This window comes from Hemiscyllium ocellatum, chromosome 3 (assembly GCF_020745735.1).
Source record: "Hemiscyllium ocellatum isolate sHemOce1 chromosome 3, sHemOce1.pat.X.cur, whole genome shotgun sequence".
Classification (NCBI taxonomy): Eukaryota; Metazoa; Chordata; class Chondrichthyes; order Orectolobiformes; family Hemiscylliidae; genus Hemiscyllium; species Hemiscyllium ocellatum.
Window position 1 is genome coordinate 7,384,675 of NC_083403.1, and position 18,298 is coordinate 7,402,972.

Genomic DNA, 18,298 nt, shown 5'->3' on the forward strand with positions numbered 1-18,298 from the left:
ACCTTTGGCCATGTAGCTATTTCCTGGACCAGCAGCCTCAAACTGAACTCACTGCTTTCAGTGAACAGCCAGACTGCTAATAAACAAACCAGACAAAAGCTGACCTGGGAGAACTGGCCACTCTCCTTTCATTGTACAAATGTTTTTTTTAAAACTTAAATGCCTTTGCCTGAGGCAGTTTCTGTTAGCTATAATCAAATTGGCCCTAAAACCCACCCAAAACCAGACTTTTCGGAATCGCTGTTTTTACGACCTCTCTGAAAGAAAGCCAAGGACTACATAATCTTATTAAAGGAGCATCATCATCATACTGTGTATGACAGAAATTCTTGATGGGATAAATTTGCTCAGATGATGCAACTTCTAGGCATGTAACCTTTTGAAGTAATGGAAGAGATCAGCAAAGGAAATATGTCTTTGGTGTCAGTAATTTATGGATTCCCAACAGTAATCCATGGTGGGCCAAAGCATAAACCAGGAATTACTGGGTTCTACAAAAGATACAGCAATAATCATGGACAATTTAATATGCATTCTTTTTCTTTCCTTGTGGGACATGAGCATTACTGGCTGGGCAAGCATGTATTGCCTATCCCTAGCTTCTCGAACCACTGCTGTCCATTTGCTGTAGGTTGACCCACAATGCCACTGGAGAAAGAATTTCAGGATTTTGACCCAGCAATAGTTAAAGACCAGAAATATATTTCCAAGACAGGATAGTGAGTGGCTTGGAAAGTAAATTGCAGCTGGTGGTGTTGCCAATTATCTGCTGCCCTTGTCCTTCTAGATGGAAGTTGTCATGGATTTGGAAGATGCTGTTTGTGGAGGTCTGGTGAATTTCTTCAGTAATGTTCATCAAGTGGGCTGCTTCGTCTTGGATGGTGTCAAACTTCTTGAGTGTTGTTGGAAGTACTCTCATCCACAACAAGTGGGGAGTATTCCATCATACTGCTGACTTGTGCCTTGTAGATGATGGACAGGTGTTGGGGAGCCAGGAGGTGAGTCAACTATTGCAGTATTCCTAGTGTCTGGCCTGCTCTTATCACCACTGTATTCATATGGTTAGTCCAGATGGGTTTGTGGTCAATGATAACCTCCAGGATGCTGACGCTGGGGGAATTCTGTGATGGTGATGCCATTGAATGTCAAAGGGCAATGATTAGATTGTTTCCCATTGGGGACTATAGTTGCCTGACATCTTTGTGGTATGAATATTACTTGTGACTTTTCAGCCCAAGTTTGCATATTCTCCAGATCTTGTTTGGACAAATGCATTTGGAATTGCATATTGACTGGATTATACAAAGTGGTAGGAGTAGCCTTGAGGGACCGTTCATTGGATGTATTTGAGATTGACACTTGGAGCAAAATATTGTGAAACTAACCAGGAGCAGGCTATTCTGGGTTTGGTATTGTGTAATGATCTCATAATAAAACAACCTCTACAGAGGAGTGATCATAGCATAAGAGAATTTCAAATTCAGTTTGAGGCAGAGACACTCACGCCTCAGTAGAATTTCACTCTCTTCTAGTCGTAAAGGCGTCAGGTGCCTACACTTGTCATGTCCATCTCTGATTCTGAAGACTTGACAAAGCTTGGCAGAGAACTCGGTGTTCTGAACTCGGGTTCTGGCAGTTGTTCCAACTGTTCTGAGAGGGAGGCCATATTTTGCCCTGCATCATTTGTGAAGACACAGCTTACACATGGTCCACATGTTTGATTAGGACCCTCTCATCTACCCAAACTTTATAAGTCACTGGTCAAGATCTTGTGTTGACCATGCCTATTACCCATACAGGGCCATTTCCGTGATTCTTACACCGTGCTTCATGCCCTATATCAAACTGGCTGTCTTACTTCACAGAATCTTGTGTCCGGCATTGGCATTCCAAAGGTCTGGGAAGATCAGACTTTACCTAGCGTATTGTCCTCTACCTATCAGCAACTCTGCAGTGCTTGGCTTACCGGACAGTGTTCTAATTTGTGGTTATAAGCACTTAACATGAGAGCCCACAGCTGAATGCAGCCTGAAGCTATAGACACCACTGCCTTGTCCTCTTTAAGCAGACAAAGTAGGAGTTTGTGATCATCACACATTTTCATGGAACTTACTGACTCCATATATGACCAACAGACCCTCCTTCTCGATTTGGATATGTTTCCACACTGCATCAGCCAAAGTCCTGGATGCATACGCTATTGGGTGTTGCCCTCCGTTGGACCACTCTGATGCCACAAGTGCATGTCAATACCAGATCTCCCAGGGCATCACAGTGTGCCAACATCTTAGAGGATGATAGCTGTTTCTTTAATTCACTGAAAGTTAGGGCTTGTCTATGCAACCATTTGCAAGGCTGACCCTTTTTTATGAGTTGATACACAGGTGCAAGGATGGAGGCCAGATTATGTATGAACTTTCCAAAATAATTTATCAGCCCAAGAAATGACCAAAGCTCTTATACAGATGAGGGAGCCAGGGCACCTTTGATTGCCCTCACTTTATCTTCCAATGGATGTAACCCAGTCTTGTCAGCCTGGTAGCTCATTAGTCACTTGGGGGGAGGTGGTGGAATACACATTCTTCCTTTCTTAGATGTAAGTCTGGTCTGGAAAAATGCCTTAGGATTTTTTCCAAGTTCCCTAAATGCTCCTTATTAGTTTATCCTGTTATCAGGACATCATCTAGGTGAACAATGACATGAGCGAGATCTTGCAAGATGTTCTCTACTGTTCACTGAAAAATTGAACCTGCTGACAATACCCCAAATGACAGTGTCATATATTGGTACAAACCCTTATGGGTATTAATTATAGCATACTTCTGGGAACCCTGGTCTAAATGCAATTGCACAAAGTGTGGCTCACATCCAACTTTGTGAAGGATAAAGCAGTAATCAGCCGCAAAATATGATTTACTGTTTGTTTAAAATTCCCACAAAGATGAAGCGACCTGTTGGGCTTCACAATTGGTATGATTGGTGTTCCCCATTCTGCAAGCTGGATTGGCTTGATGATTCCTTCGCTTTCTAGCCTCCACATTTGCCTGTAAGGTAAATAGTACTGGGCAGGCCTTGCAGAATCGAGGAGTTGCTTCCTGGTCAACATACAAGATGGCCTGGCTACTCCGCTACTCCCTACATCTTCCTGGAAGATTTCACTAGGACCTCACACTGGCAGCCATTTTCTCAATGAAAAAGGTTGAGCCAATATTGACGAATCTCTCCCAAAGAACTTTTCCTCATCAAACTTGGGCCCAAGCCTTTTACTACAATCATAGGTAACTGAACCAGCTGCTTTTCATTTCAGACTGAAACTGAAGTTGTACCCTTAATCTGTAAAGGTTTCCATGTCTAGGTTCTCAGTTCAGGTGAGGTCTTGCACAAACTTAAGAGCTGGAATCTCCTGGCTCAATGGTTAGCACTGCTGCCTCACAGCAACAGGGACTCAGGTTCAATTCCAGCCTTGGATGTCCGTCTGTGTAGAGTTTGCACATTCTCCTGGTGTCTGTGTGGGTTTCCTCTGGGTGGTCCAGTTTCCTCCCACAGTCCAAAGACGTCCAGGTTAGGTGAACTGGCCATGCTAAATTGCCCATAGTGTTCAGGAATGTGCAGGTGAGGTCCATTAGTTAGGGGAATGGGTCTGGGTGGGTTATTTTTCGGAGGGCCAGTTGGGCCAAATGGCCTGTTTCCACACTGTAAGGATTCTATGACCCTCCCATGTTAGCATTTACTCTGTCAAACCCTTTAAGAATCAGATATGTTTCAATGATATCACCTCTCATTCTTCTTAATGCTAGTGAGTAGAGTCCTAACCTGTTTAGCCTTTGTTTGGAAGACAATCCTTCCATAGCAGGGATCATCCTAGTAAACCTTCTCTGAACTGCCTCTCATGAAATAGTAATTTCCCTTAAATACTCCAGATGTGATCTCACCAGCACCTCGAACAGTTGCAGTAAGACTTCCCTACTGTTATACTCCATACCATAGAAATAAGGGCCAACATTCCTTTGGCCTTCCTGATTACCTGCTGCACCCGTGTGCTGGTCTTCCTGTCCATAAAAAACTGGACTGGGTCATCAACTAACGGCAAACCAGAGTCAGAAAAAATGCATACATTTCAAAAGATATTTTTAAAAATAACTTCAAAATAATACTGAATTAATTTACATCTGTATCACATAGTCTCACCTAAAGGATTATAATCCAAGTTAAGGACACGAAGCTGAGAACTATGGGCAACTGCAATTGCCAGGCGTGCCCAACCCTTCACTGTAATTGCAGGATTAGCACTCAGCGTTAGCTCTTTCAGACCTGAGAGAAAACAGAAGTTGAGTCAAAAAGTGTGATGCCATCACACAAGGCACAATACGAGGAAAATAACTATGAAGCAGAATACCGTACATATGAAACATGCAAATACAAAAGGTCCACCAAACCTGCCCTACATTCTTATAGCATGACTTTTATACATCATCAGCCTCAGATGCACTCGCTAATCACTCATCCTGAGCCTGAAGTCAAGCAATTCCTTGAATGAGACAAAGTATTTGAGAAAACCCTGGAAGTGGCAAGGATATGTGACTGATAGTGGTTGGGGACATATGGTATTTATGTTGATGATAGGGGGATTTCATGGTCTTCAGTACATACTTTTTTAAAAAATTGAATTCAAGTGCTTTTATCTGCCATGCAGGATTTGAACCTAAGTCCCTGTACATTAGCTGAGTTTCCAAATTAATAATCAAGCAACAATAGTATTAGATCATCACATCTCCAGGGCTCTTCCTGATATCAGAAATTCCTTAGTCTGAAGAAGAGTAATCAGACCCAAACTGTTAACATTATTTTGTCTCCATAGATGCTGTCAGATCTGCAGAATTTTTCCAGCAATTCCTGAGCAAGTAATACTGCTCCCAGATTTCTATGAAGTTGAAAGAGTTCAGTTTGTTGCTGATTCTGAATTTGATACGGCCTCTTGAATAAAGGCAAAGTACTGTGGATGCTGGAAATCTGAAACCAACACCAAGAATGCCGTAGAAACTCACCAGGTCAGACAGCATTTCTGGAGACAGAAATGTAGTTAGTGCTTCAAGTCTGGTATGACTCAATTCCAAAACTGAACGACGTTGGAAAATAGGCCAACTTTTATACTTTCATATTGACAGAAGCAGAGGTAGAGTAAGAGGGCAGATGTTATGGAGGCTCTGTACAAAAGACAAAGGAGTTGTTGATTGAATAAATTCTTCACTTTCATGCCTTAATTTACATGTTTGTTACATCTCTTTTTCTCCAACTATTCAATTAAAGGTTAGCTGATGTAATGCTACTATTTAGAATAAGCAGTAGAGAGAAAACAAGGAATTAGAGACGAGTTAGCCCGACATCAGTGGTTGGGAAAATGCTAGAGTCCATTGTATTAGCAGAGCACCTGGAAAATGGTGACATGATAAGACAAAGTCAGCATGGATTTATGAAAGGAAAATCATGCTTTATAAATCTACTGGAGTTTTTTCTGAAACGGTAATTAGTAGTGCTGATGAGGGAGGAGACAGTGAATGTGGTTTACTTGGACTTCCATCAGCCTTTCAATAAGGTACTTTACAAAATTAAAATGCAAGGGATGGAGAACTGGTAGCCAAACAGAATAAACAGGTCTGTTTTTGCCATGGCAGAAGTGGGTACTGCAGATGCTGGAGACTAGAGTCAAGGTCCTTCCACACCCCCAACGTCTGCAATATCCACTGACATTTCCACCACCTCCAAACGGACCCCACCACCAGGGATATATTTCCCTCCCCACCCCTTTCCGCCTTCCGCAAAGACCATTCCCTCCGCAACTACCTGGTCAGGTCCATGCCCTCCAACAACCCACCCTCCTGTTCCTGGCACCTTTCCCTGCCACCGCTGGAATTGCAAAATTTGTGCCCACACTTCCCCCCTCACCTCTGTCCAAGGTCCCAAAGGAGCCTTCCACATTCATCAAAGCTTCACTTGGCTTCCACATATGTCATATGCTGTATCTGTTGCTCCTGATGCGGGACACCTTCTCGCAGACCGCTTCAGAGGACAGCTCCGGGACACCCGCACCAATCAACCCCACTGCCCCATGGCCGAATATTTCAACTCCTCCTGCCACTCTGCCAAGGAGGTGCAGGTCCTGGGCTTCCCTCATTGCTGCTCCCTTACCACCCGATGCCTGGAGGAAGAACACCTCACCTTCCGCCTCCGGACCCTTCAACCCCATGGCATCAAAGTGGACTTCACCAGTTTCCTCATTTCCCCCCCATCGACATTACCCAAGTTCCAACCTTCCAGCTCAGCTTTGTCCTCATGACCTGTCCTACCTGTCCATCTTCCTTCCCACCTATCCGCTCCACCCTTCTCTCCGACCTTTCACCTTCATCCCCACCTCCATCCACCTATTGCATTCTCAGCTACCTTCTCCCCAGCCCCATCCCCCTTCGCATTTATCTCTCCACCCCCTAAACTCCCAGTCTCCTTCCTGATGAAGGGCTTTTGCCCGAAACACCGATTTTCCTGCTCCTTGAATGCTGCCTGACCTGCTGTGCTTTTCCAGAACCCTCTAATCTTGAGTGTTTTTCCCATGTCAGATGGCGATTAGCGTGGTACCGCAGGGATCAGTGCTTGGACTCCAGCTGTTCACAACATATGTTAATGATGTCGATAGGGAACTAAATGTAATATCTTCAAGTTTGCAGATGACAATCTGGGTGGGAGAGTAAACTGTGAGAAGGATGTAGAGATGCTTCAGTGTGATTTGAACAAGATAAGTGAGGGGGCAAATGTATGGCAGGTGAAATATAATGTTAGGTTATCCACTTTTGTAGCAAAAAATCGCAGATTATGAGTTGAATGGTGATGGGAAAGAGGAGGTGCAGCAAGACCTGAAAACAAGAATGCAAATTATGGAGACGTGATGGCCTAGTGATATTATCACTGAATTATTAATACAGAAACTCAGATAATATTCTGAGGATCCAGGTTCAAATCCCACTATGGCAGATAACAGACTCTGAATTCAATAACAATATCTAGAATTAAGAATCTATTGATGACCATGAAACCATTGTCGAGTGTCAGGAGAAACAAAAAAGCCATCAGCTCACCAATGTGCTTCAGGGAAGGAAATCTGCTATCTTCACCTGGTCTGGTCTACATGTGACACCAGACCCACAGCAATGTGGTTGACTCTCGGTTGCCCTTGGTTGTACAGCAAGCCATTCAGTTGTACCAATTACTACAAAGTCTCAACAAAGAAATGAAACCTGGCATTGACCTAGGCACTGGAAAAGATAATGGCAGAAACAGCCCTGTTGATCCTGCAGATCCTTCTTATTAACAAACTTAGTGCCAAAATTAGGAGAGGTGTCTCACGGACTGGACAACCAACTATCCTGATTTGTCATTCCCAAGCAATCAGACCTGACAGGCAATGTCCCAAACACCATAATCACCATCCCTAGATATGCTCTGTTTCACAATCAGGACAGAGCCAGTAGAGGTGGTGGAACGGTGGTATACAATCAAAAGGGAGCTGGGAGTCCTCAAGATTGACTCCATATCCCATGGAGTCTCATGGCTTCAGGTCAAAACAAGCAAGGAATCTTCCTGCTGATTACCACGTACCATCCTCCCTCGGCCTCTGAATCAGTACTTCTCCATGTTAAACACCACTTGGAGGAAGCACTGAGGGTGCAAGGGCATAAAATGTACTCCTGGTGTGGGATTTCAAAATCCACAATCAAGAGTAGCTTGGCAGCAGCATTACTGATCAAACTGGTACGGTCCTCAAGGACATTGCTGCTAGACTGGGCCTGCAGCAGTGGGTGAGGGAAGCAACAAGAGGAAAAAATATATTTGACCTCATCCTTACCAATCTGCCAGCTGCAGATGCATCTGCCCATGACAGTATCAGTAAGTATGACCACTGCATAGTCCAGGTGGAGACAAAGTCCCGCCTTCACTTTGAGGATAACCTCCATCGTGCTGTATGGCACTATCATTGGCCGAAATGGGACAGACTTCAATCAGATCTAAGAACTCAAGACTGGGCATTCATGAGGCATTATGGGCCATCAACAGCAGCAGAATTGTACTTCAACACAGTCTATAACCTTATAGTCAGGCATATCTCCCACTCAACCATCATCATCAAGTCATGGGATCAACCCTGCTTCAATGGAGAGTATAGGAGGGCATGCCAGGAGCAGCACCAGGCACACCTGAAAATGAGATGGTAACCTGGTGACGATTTACATGCCAGACAGTATGAACAGCAAGTGATAGTCAGAACTAAATTACCCTAATGGATCAGATCTAAGCTCTGCAGTCCTGCCACATTCAGTCATGAATAGTGGTGAGTGATTAAACAACTCATTGGAAGAGGAGGAGGTTCCACAACTATCCCCATCCTCAATGATGGAAGAGCCCAACACATCAGTGCTTTTGCAGCAATCTTCAGCCTGAAGTGCCGAGTGGATGATCCATCTTGGCCTCTTCCAGGGCTCCCTAGCATTACAGCTACCAGTCTTCAGCCAATTCACTCACTCCATGTGATATCAAAAAATGGTTGAAGGCATGGATACTGCAAGGGTCCTGACAACATTCCGGCAAAAGTAGTGAAGGCTTGTGCTCCAGAGCTTGTTGCTCCTCTAGCCAAGCTGTTCCAGCACAGTTACAACACTGGCATCTATCTGACAATGTGGAAAATTGCCCAGGTATGTCCTGTACACAGAAATCCAACCCAGCCAATTACTATTAACGTCTACTCTCATTCATCAGTAAAGTGATGGAATGACGCAGCACTTGTTCAGCAGTAACCTACTCAGTGACTCCCAGATTGGGTTCCACCAGGGCCACTCAGCTCCTGAGCTCATTACAGTCTAACAGGCTGCCCATTTTCAATAACTTTTCCTTCATCATAAGGTCAGAAGTGGTGATGTTCAGTACCATTTACAAATCTTCAGGTTGTGAAGCAGTCCATGTTCAAATGGAACAAGATATGGGCATTATCCAGGCTTGATTTGATAAGTGGCCTCAAAAATGCCAGGCAATGGTCATCTCCAATAAGAGACAATTAATCACCCCACCTTTGACATTCAACGATATTACCATCACTGAATCCCTCTACTAATGACATCCTGAGGTTACCACAGACCAGAAATTCAACTGGACTCACCACATAAACACAGTGGCTGCAAGAGCGGGTTAGAAGCTTTGAATGCTGTGCTGAGTAACTCATCTCCTGATTCCCCAAAGCCTGTCCATCATCTACAAGGTCCAAGTCAGGAGGGTGGTGGAATACTCCCCAGGCCCAAAACACCTAAGAAGCTTGACACCATCTCAGACAAAGCAGTCTGCTTGATTGGCACCACATCCTCAAAGGCCGGCATTCCATTAGCTTTCTTGATTATTTCTGTACTGTTTGTGGCATTTTAAAAATCTATACAGCTGAACACTCATGCCTGTTTGGACATCCAATCTACTTTACTTCATACCAACTAGAAAGTACCTATCTTCAGCCCAAAATGGAGTTTTTCACACCATTTCAATGTAATCTATTCATCTAGTCTATCAATATCCCTTTGTAATTTTATGCTTTTGTCTATAATGTGTGCAATGCCACCTAACTTTGCATCATCTTCAAATTTTGAAATATGACACCCTATGACATTTTCCAAGTTGTTAATATATAGTATGAATAATTGAGGCCCTAATACAGATCCCTGTGGGACACCACTAGTCGCATCCTGCCAGTATGAGTACCCACACATTATTCCAATTTTCTCTTACCTGTCACTAAACTAATTTCCCAGGCATGTTAATAATTTGCCTTCAATTGCATGGGCTTCTACCTTAATTAACAGTGTCTTATGAGGGATTTAATCAAATGCCTCTGGGAGTCCATATAAACAACATCCATAAACACTTCCCTATCCAGTATCTTAGCCACTTCTTCAAACAATTCAATGATGGTTGTTGGGCAAGACCTACTTATCAGGATTCTATGCTGGTTCTCCCTGATTAACTGACCATTTTTGAGGTATTCAATTACTCTGACCTTGATTATAGACTCCAACAATTTCCCCACCAAAGATACTGAGCTAACTGGTATATATTTCCCTGGTTTTCCTCATTTGTCCAGCTTAAAATGCAGAATGACACATGCAATTTTCCAATTAATTAATGCCTCTAAGCTTCAACTATTGGGACTTGCTAATTTTTTCCTTCTCTTGGGCCAATTTTGTTTTGTAAGGGAAGAATGCACCCTCTGCCTCATATCACCAAATTACCCCAGTTACCAAATGCATCTTCATGATAATTAATTTGTGATCTGCTTTGAGATTAATAATAGGATTCTATAATTTTACACATCTCCAGAGATTAGTCAAAGGGAAATTTGGGTAAGAAACTATCCCATAAATCTGCACAACCAAAGACTTTTCTCGAAACACTCAGCTCTAATGATGCTATACCAGAATTCCTCATCATTAGAGAGTAGCCACAAGATCTTGGAATCAGTGGAAGTGTCCCTTTATACTACGCTTTCTGAGAATAGCTAATATAGATGTTTAACTAGAGACCACACCATACGGTAAATTTATCAGACAAACCACTGCATGTGCTGCCTAGGGTGTGTTAAGCCAATAGTTTGGCCTTTATTTCTACAGCCTGATAGTGTTAATCAGAACATATATTACATAATACATATACCTGACTTTGCCCCGTCCGGCGGCAACATTCCACAGATGAGATTCATTCCTTCATCTCCCAGAATACAGTCTCCAAGATCCAGTGATATCAGGGAGGGATGCAGGGATAGGACAGGGTTCAGTATAGCCAGTCCAGAATCAGTTAGGGGAGTACCATGGAGACTATAAGAATGAAAAGGGCATGGGTTATCTGGCATAGCAAAAAAGCTATTTTTATGCATACAATATCTGACAATGGGATTATGGGAAAAAAACTCAGAAAATATAACAGCCAGAATCAAAGAGAAAAAGATTATTCAATTAGGGGAGGTATTGGAATTGCCATTGTATAGGAAATGGAACTCTTTTCATGGGAGACAGTATAGAATCAGACAAATGTAAGGTAACCCATGAAGAGCTTAAACTGCCAACTTTGAACTTTAGCTGGATTTACAATACTCGAAAAACAATATAACCTGCTGTATAAAGGTGACAAGTCATCTAGCCAGAATTAAAAACAGACTGTAGAATCTTACATGGATCTGAATGGTGTGGACTATGGAGCGATTTGTGGTAGAATTGGATGAGAAGTCTAGTGAGGCCTACCTTGTGTCGAGTGCATCTCGATCCATATTGTATACTTCGCTGAGTGGTGTTTCTCATTAGGCAGTGGCGAGCTGCCAATTAAGGGGCATTTTATTTGTTAAATGCCTTTTCAATGCGGCAACTTGACTCATCAATATTCAGCTTCCTATCTTACCAAACAAGCCAGACTTTTAGAAATCTTGACATGGAAATCAGAATTGGTACCTGTTGACATTAGCCAGCTACTAGCTGCGAAGTGTCTCCAGGTTGCTTAGGATCTCACAGCATCTCAGGACATGACCCACGGCACCGCCACATGGACCTCTCATTCATGGACATTGGTTTCTGGCATTTGCCAATTGCACATGACCATCATTGTACCTCCTCGATCCATTTCCAGGCTGCTTTGGAAGCACAGATTTGCATTTCTATGTGATACCTGTTAGTGCCTTGATGTTTTACCAAGAGCCATGACTGTTGATAATACTGTATTGACATTCTCTGTTGTGCAGACATGCAGGCTATGTGTTATGCTAATGAAGGGCTACTGCCCGAAATGTCGATTTCTTTGCTCCTCGGATGCTGCCTGACCTGCTGTGCTTTTCCAGCACCACTCTAATCTTAACTCTAATCTCCAGCATCTGCAGCCCTCACTTTCGCCTCTGTGTTATGCTTGTCAGGAGGGATCTGACTGGATCGGGATGGGGGGGGGAGAAAACGTCTTGATGTATAGCACACTGAGCTACCAACCTAACATCGACAACATCTGCCAGCTGCTTGTGTGACAAATGCACTGCAAGGGTCTTCAAACAATTGGCCATGTTGGAAACTAGGTGGGGACAGAGGTGTTAATCCTCAGTCCAGCCGAAGAGAGGGTGTCAAGCTGTTTGTCAGAGGATCCCAGTCAGGGATATATTTGGTGCGCACTCCAGAGACTTGGTCATAGTCAGTCATCAGCTTGGGATGCTCAGGGAATGTGCTCAACTGAAGTTCAACAATGGTCCTTTCCAGGGTCAACACCAGACGGCGGGGGAGTTAGATGTTGTCAGTCAGGGAGCTATACAGACAGCAGTCAGGGGCCTGATAAGGAATACGTAGGGGTTACTCACTGAAGTTGGCCGGAAGTCTGGAGCAGAGAGTTCTAGGTGTCTCTCCATCAATTGTTTGGAGGATGCAAGGGTGGGTGGGGGGGTTCACAGCTAAAAAGAATGAGGAGTCAAGGCTCTGTTGGCGGTGGTGGTGGTGGCGGGGGGGGGGGGGAAGAGAATCTCAACAAGGGAATGCAGAATATCATATTAGGCTAAGCAAAGGAAGGTAAACAGACAGTGATCTCCACTGTGCAGCAAGGTGGGCAGTCAGGGATTTGGACGCAGGGAGAACAGTTAGAGGCAAAGTTCATTGTGATAGATCTCTACACTGAAGGGGGGCAGTTAGAATTGGACTGTCAGGATAGTGAAAGCTAAAAGGGTACCTAGTGACTAGGTAGCCTTCAGTACTGACAATATCCACGCAAACTTACTGCCTTCACCTACTGTTCTCTACACGTGCAAAGCAGCTAAAACATGGCTCAGACAATACCCAAGTTAGACTACGTCAGACAAAAACAGTGTCACTTTGTCAGATGAAAGTGCAGGATCCATGTCTGCTGGACATTATGGTATTGAAGGAGTATACAAAGTGTAGATTTGAATAATCCAAGCACATTTCATTTGCATATATCCAAGTCATGCAGAATGAACTTGCTTAGGTTTAGGCTCAAATGTTGTTCAAAAGCAGACTGCACCATGTAACAATCTCCAATTGGAGAGGCAAGGATTAATCAAGGAGGATTATGTCTGACAGGCTTGATTAAGTTTGTTGAAGAGGTGATTAGATGTGTGGATGAGGGTATTACAGTGGGTGTAGTCAATATGGATTTCAGTAAGAGTTTTGATGAGGTCTCACATGTGGAGTTTTAGCGAGAAGCTAAGAGCCCATGGCATCCAGTGAAGTTTGGTAAATTGGATGCAAAATTGGCTTTGTGGCAGGAGGTACCAAGTGATGATCAAAGATTTGTTTTCTGACTGGAAGTCTGTGTTCAGTGGTGTATCACTAGATTCAATGCTGGTTCCCTTCCTGTCTGTAATGTACATTAATGATCTAGATATGAAATGTAGAAATTTTAATCAGTAAGTTCGCACATGACATGATAATTGGTGGCGTGCAAATAGTGAGGAGGAAAGTTTTAAACTACAGGACAATATAGACAGGCTGGTCAGATGGCAAAATGGAATTAAATCCTGAAAAGTGTGTGGTAATATGTTTTGAGACACCTAATAAGGTTAAAGAATACACCATTAATGGTAGTACTCTGGGAAGTACAGAGGATCAGGAAGTCCTTGGTGTGATTGTCCACACCAGGACAGGACAAGTAGTTCAGTACCTCACTTTATTAGTTAAGGTACTAAACACAATAGCAACAAGTGTATGATAAAGCTGAATGAAAGATGTGATTACATTAGAGGGGGACAAGGACATTCAATGGGATGTTGTCTGGACTAGAGTGTTGCAGCTATGTAGAGAGATAAGATATGCTGCTTTTTTTCTGAGAAACTCAGAAGGTTGACAAGGGACCTGACTGAAGTGTACAAAATTATGATAGGCATAGACTCGGTGGATAGGAGGAAACTTACCCCTTAGTAGAGGGATCAATAACCAGGTGGCAAAGAGTCAAGGTAAACATCAGAAAAGTTACAGAACACTGAAGGAAGAATGTTTTCACCTTGTGAGAGATGGGCATGTGGAACTCACTGCCTGAAAGTGTGATATAGGCAAGAACTCTCACAACATTTAATACATATTTGGAGATTGCTTAAAGTCTCATAGTGTATCAGGCTAGGGGTCAAGCGTTGGAAAATGGACAAGACTCCACATAGACGCTTGATGATTGGAATGGACATGATTAGCCAAATAACCTCTTTCTGCTCTGTAAATCTTTACAACTTTATTTGGTGTTACCTGTAATTGTTTTAATCTCAGTATTTGCAATTTCTTGGTTCATACCTTATTTTCTTATCGCAAAGAAAATAACTTATAATCTGTTGAAATGAAAGTTTCATCGTTGGTCTACTTTAATTTGAATCATTACAAGTCAAGATGGGGAGATTGATTAGGAGATCATTCGATGACATCATGACTGCCCTGATTGTGCTGTCAGCTCCACTTTCCCGTTTGCAAACAATTAATCTTTGACTCCCTCATCTATTGAAAAGCAGGTTCCAATTGCCGCCAGGACATTAACTGCCTCAACCTGTCTATCCTCCTCCCCGACTCCAACCTCTCACCCTCACAACGCACAGCCCTCCACTCTCTCTGCTCCAATCCCAAACTCACCATATAACCAGCAGATAAAGGGAGTGCAGTGGTAGTCTGGCACACTGACCTCTACACTGCTGAAGGAGAAAGTGAGGTCTGCAGATGCTGGAGATCAGAGCTGAAAATGTGTTGCTGGAAAAGCGCAGCAGGTCAGGCAGCATCCAAGGAACAGGAGATTGGGCTTATGCCCGAAACGTCGAATCTCCTGTTCCTTGGATGCTGCCTGACCTGCTGTGCTTTTCCAGCAACACATTTTCAGCTCTACACTGCTGACGCCAGATGCCAACTCGAAAACACCTCCTCCTACCGTTTCCTCGACCATGACCCCACCCCTCATCACCAAATCATCATCTCCCAGATCATACAGAACCTCATCACCTCAGGAGATCTCCCACCCACAGCTTCCAACCTCATAGTCTGGGAACCCCGCACTGCCCGGTTCTACCTCCTTTCCAAGATCCACAAGCCTGACCACCCTGGCCGACCCATTGTCTCAGCATGCTCCTGCCCCACTGAACTCATCTCCACCTACCTCGACACTGTCCTATCCCCCAGTCCAGCAACTCCCCACATACGTTCGAGACACCACCTCCACGCCCTCCACCTCCTCCAAGACTTCCGTTTCCCCGACCCCCAACGTCTCATCTTCACCATGGATATCCAGTCCCTCTACACCACCATCCGCCATGACCAGGGCCTCCAAGCCCTCCATTTCTTCCTCTCCCGACGTCCCCAACAGTACCCTTCCACCGTTTGGCCGAACTGGTCCTCACCCTTAACAATTTCTCCTTCGAATCCTCTCACTTCCTCCAGACCAAAGGGGTAGCCATGGACACCGTATGGGCCCCAGCTATGCCTGTCTCTTTGCTGGCTACGTAGAACAGTCCATCTTCTGTAATTACACCGGCACCACTGCCCACCTCTTCCTCCACTACATTGATGACTGCATTGGTGCCACCGCGTGCTCCCGCGAGGAGGTTGAGCAATTCATCAACTTCACCAACATTCCACCCTGACCTTAAATTCACCTGGACCATCTCTGACACCTCCCTCCCCTTCCTGGACCTCTCCACCTCCATTAATGACGACCGACTTGACATCAACATTTTTTACAAACCCACCGACTCCCACAGCTACCTGGATTACAACTTTTCCCACCCTACCTCCTGCAAAAATGCCATCCCGCATTCCCAATTCATCTGCCTCCGCCGATTCTGCTCCCAGGAGGACCATTTCAACCACAGAACACACCAGATGGTCTCCTTCTTTAGAGACCGCAATTTCCCTCCCCATGTGGTTAAAGATGCCCTCCAACGCATCTCGTCCACATCCCACACCTCTGCCCTCAGATCCCTCCTCTCCAACTGTACAAAGGACAGAACACCCCTGGTGCTCACCTTCCACCCTACCAACCTTCGCATAAACCAAATCATTTGCCTACATTTCCGTCACCTCCAAACGGATCCCATCACCAGGGATATATTTCCCTCCCCACCCTGTTCTGCCTTCCGCAAAGACCGTTCCCTCTGTGACTACCTGGTGAGGTCCACGCCCCCCAACAACCCACCCTCCAGTCCGGGCACCTTCCCTTGCCACCGCAGGAATTGCAAAACCTGCGCCCATACCTCCTCCTTCATGTCCATCCAAGGCCCTTAAGGAGCCTTCCACATCCATCAACGTTTTACCTGCACATCCACCAATATCATTTATTGTATCTGTTGCTCCCGATATGGTCTCCTCTACATTGGGGAGACCAGGCGCCTCCTAGCAGAGTGCTTTAGGGAACATCTCTGGGGCACTCGCACCAATCAACCACACCGCCCTGTGGCCCAATATTTCAACTCCCCCTCCCACTCTGTCGAGGACATGGAGGTCCTGGGCCTCCTTCACCGCTGCTCCCTCACCACCAGATGCCTGGAGGAAGAACGCCTCATCTTCTGCCTTGGAACATTTCAACCCCAGGGCATCAATGTGGACTTCAACAGTTTCCTCATTTCCCCTTCCCCCACCTCACCCCAGTTCCAAACTTCCAGCTCAGCACTGTCCCCATGACTTGACCTACCTGCCTATCTTCTTTTCCACCTATCCACTCTGCTCTCCTCCCTGACCTATCACCTTCATCCCCTCCCCCACTCACCTATTGTACTCTATGCTACTTTCTCCCCAACCCCCACCCTCCTCTCATTTATCCCTCCACCCTTCAGGCACTCTGCCTGTGTTCCTGATGAAGGGCTTTTGCCCGAAACACGATTTTCACGCTCCTCAGATGCTGCCTGACCTGCTGTGCTTTTCCAGCACCACTCTAATCGAGAATCTGGTTTCCAGCATCTGCAGTCATTGTTTTTCCCATTTTGAAAAGCAGGCGCCTTTGCCAATGGGCTTCTCATATGACTGCAGTCAAGCATTACTCCTGCAACAAGATAAGGAAGACCCAGCGGCTAGGACGCAAAACTCTCACAATTATCTTTGCAGTCAGTGACATGCAAGTGGAATCAGATTGTTGTTTCTGGAAAACCATTTTTAAATTAGCTTCATTTATATTCACTGAAATGAGCTGACAAGTCATTTTGTCTCTAACTGGTCGTTTCCTGCAGCCATTTCACAGTATGTATTTTTTTGTTAACTACTATATTGACTTGTGTTGAGACATTCAACAGAGATAACCAAGTGAGTAGTGAGCTTCGTTTGATCATTATCACCTGCAAGTTCCCTCGAAGCTATATATATCCTGACCTGGCCAGATTGTTGTTGAGATGTAGGGGTATCAGCAATGATGTTGGGAAGGGAGTTTCAGAATTTAAACTTGTGTCGGTACAGGAAAAACTGCATTTTTTTAAAGCGGTCCCCACCACTTTCTCCAGGGCAATTTGGGATTAATAATGAATGCTGCTCTAGTCAGTGATATCTGCACCCTATGAACCACTAAATAAAATTGTTGAGATTTAATAATTAGCAATACATAAAAAGAGTGGATTTTTACTTAAATTTGATAATGTATAAGATTGTTTCTAAAAGATTCAAGGCCTGCAGAACTTGCACAGACAAAGATATATTTCCAATTGTGACAAGCTATGGAACATCATAGTATGCCAAGGTCTGGCTCAAGAATAGACTCATTATTCACAGTCTGATCAAGATTTGGAAGTAAGCAGCTATTGTCTTCTACAAAGTGTCCTTTTGATTCAAGGTGCTATCCTTGGATGTTGTAACTTAATAACGATGAAATTGAATGAAAATAACAACTAGAACTAATCACTTTACATAGCATACTAAAAGAGATAAAAATAATTCTTGTGAAAGCTAACCACATCAACTGGAAGCACCTGAACAGGCAAGTTGCTGCTCACAAATTGTTGCCAAAGAAAAGGCACCAAAAGCTCATGGTTCTTTGGCTTGATCCCTTAACAGAAATATGTTGCAGACTGATAAAAATACCCATTTTCCTGTTCAAAGTTAAGTGAGTTAATTACAATTAGAATGTGATCAGGTTTAAAAATGTGATAGTGAATTGGATGAAATTCCAGACATCTGTTCTGAATAATGTTTTTATTTCTTTGCTCGCAGAATGTGGGCATCTTTTGCTAGGGCATTAATGTCCATCCCGAATTGCCCTTGAGAGTGAGGTGATAGGCATTCGAACATTATCA

General features: G+C 44.1%; 1 protein-coding gene across 1 annotated transcript in view; it reads right to left on the reverse strand.

The window, feature by feature from the left end:
• The window catches only part of lrrc73 (leucine rich repeat containing 73), a 44,618-nt gene that overhangs the window by 18,142 nt on the left and 8,178 nt on the right, over positions 1-18,298 (reverse strand). Inside the window, exons 2-3 of the mRNA XM_060852866.1 lie at positions 10,735-10,895; positions 4,189-4,311 (exon numbers count right to left, since the gene is read on the reverse strand). Of these exons, the coding sequence (XP_060708849.1) occupies positions 4,189-4,311; positions 10,735-10,895 (284 nt within the window). The remainder of the gene's footprint in view (positions 1-4,188; positions 4,312-10,734; positions 10,896-18,298) is intronic.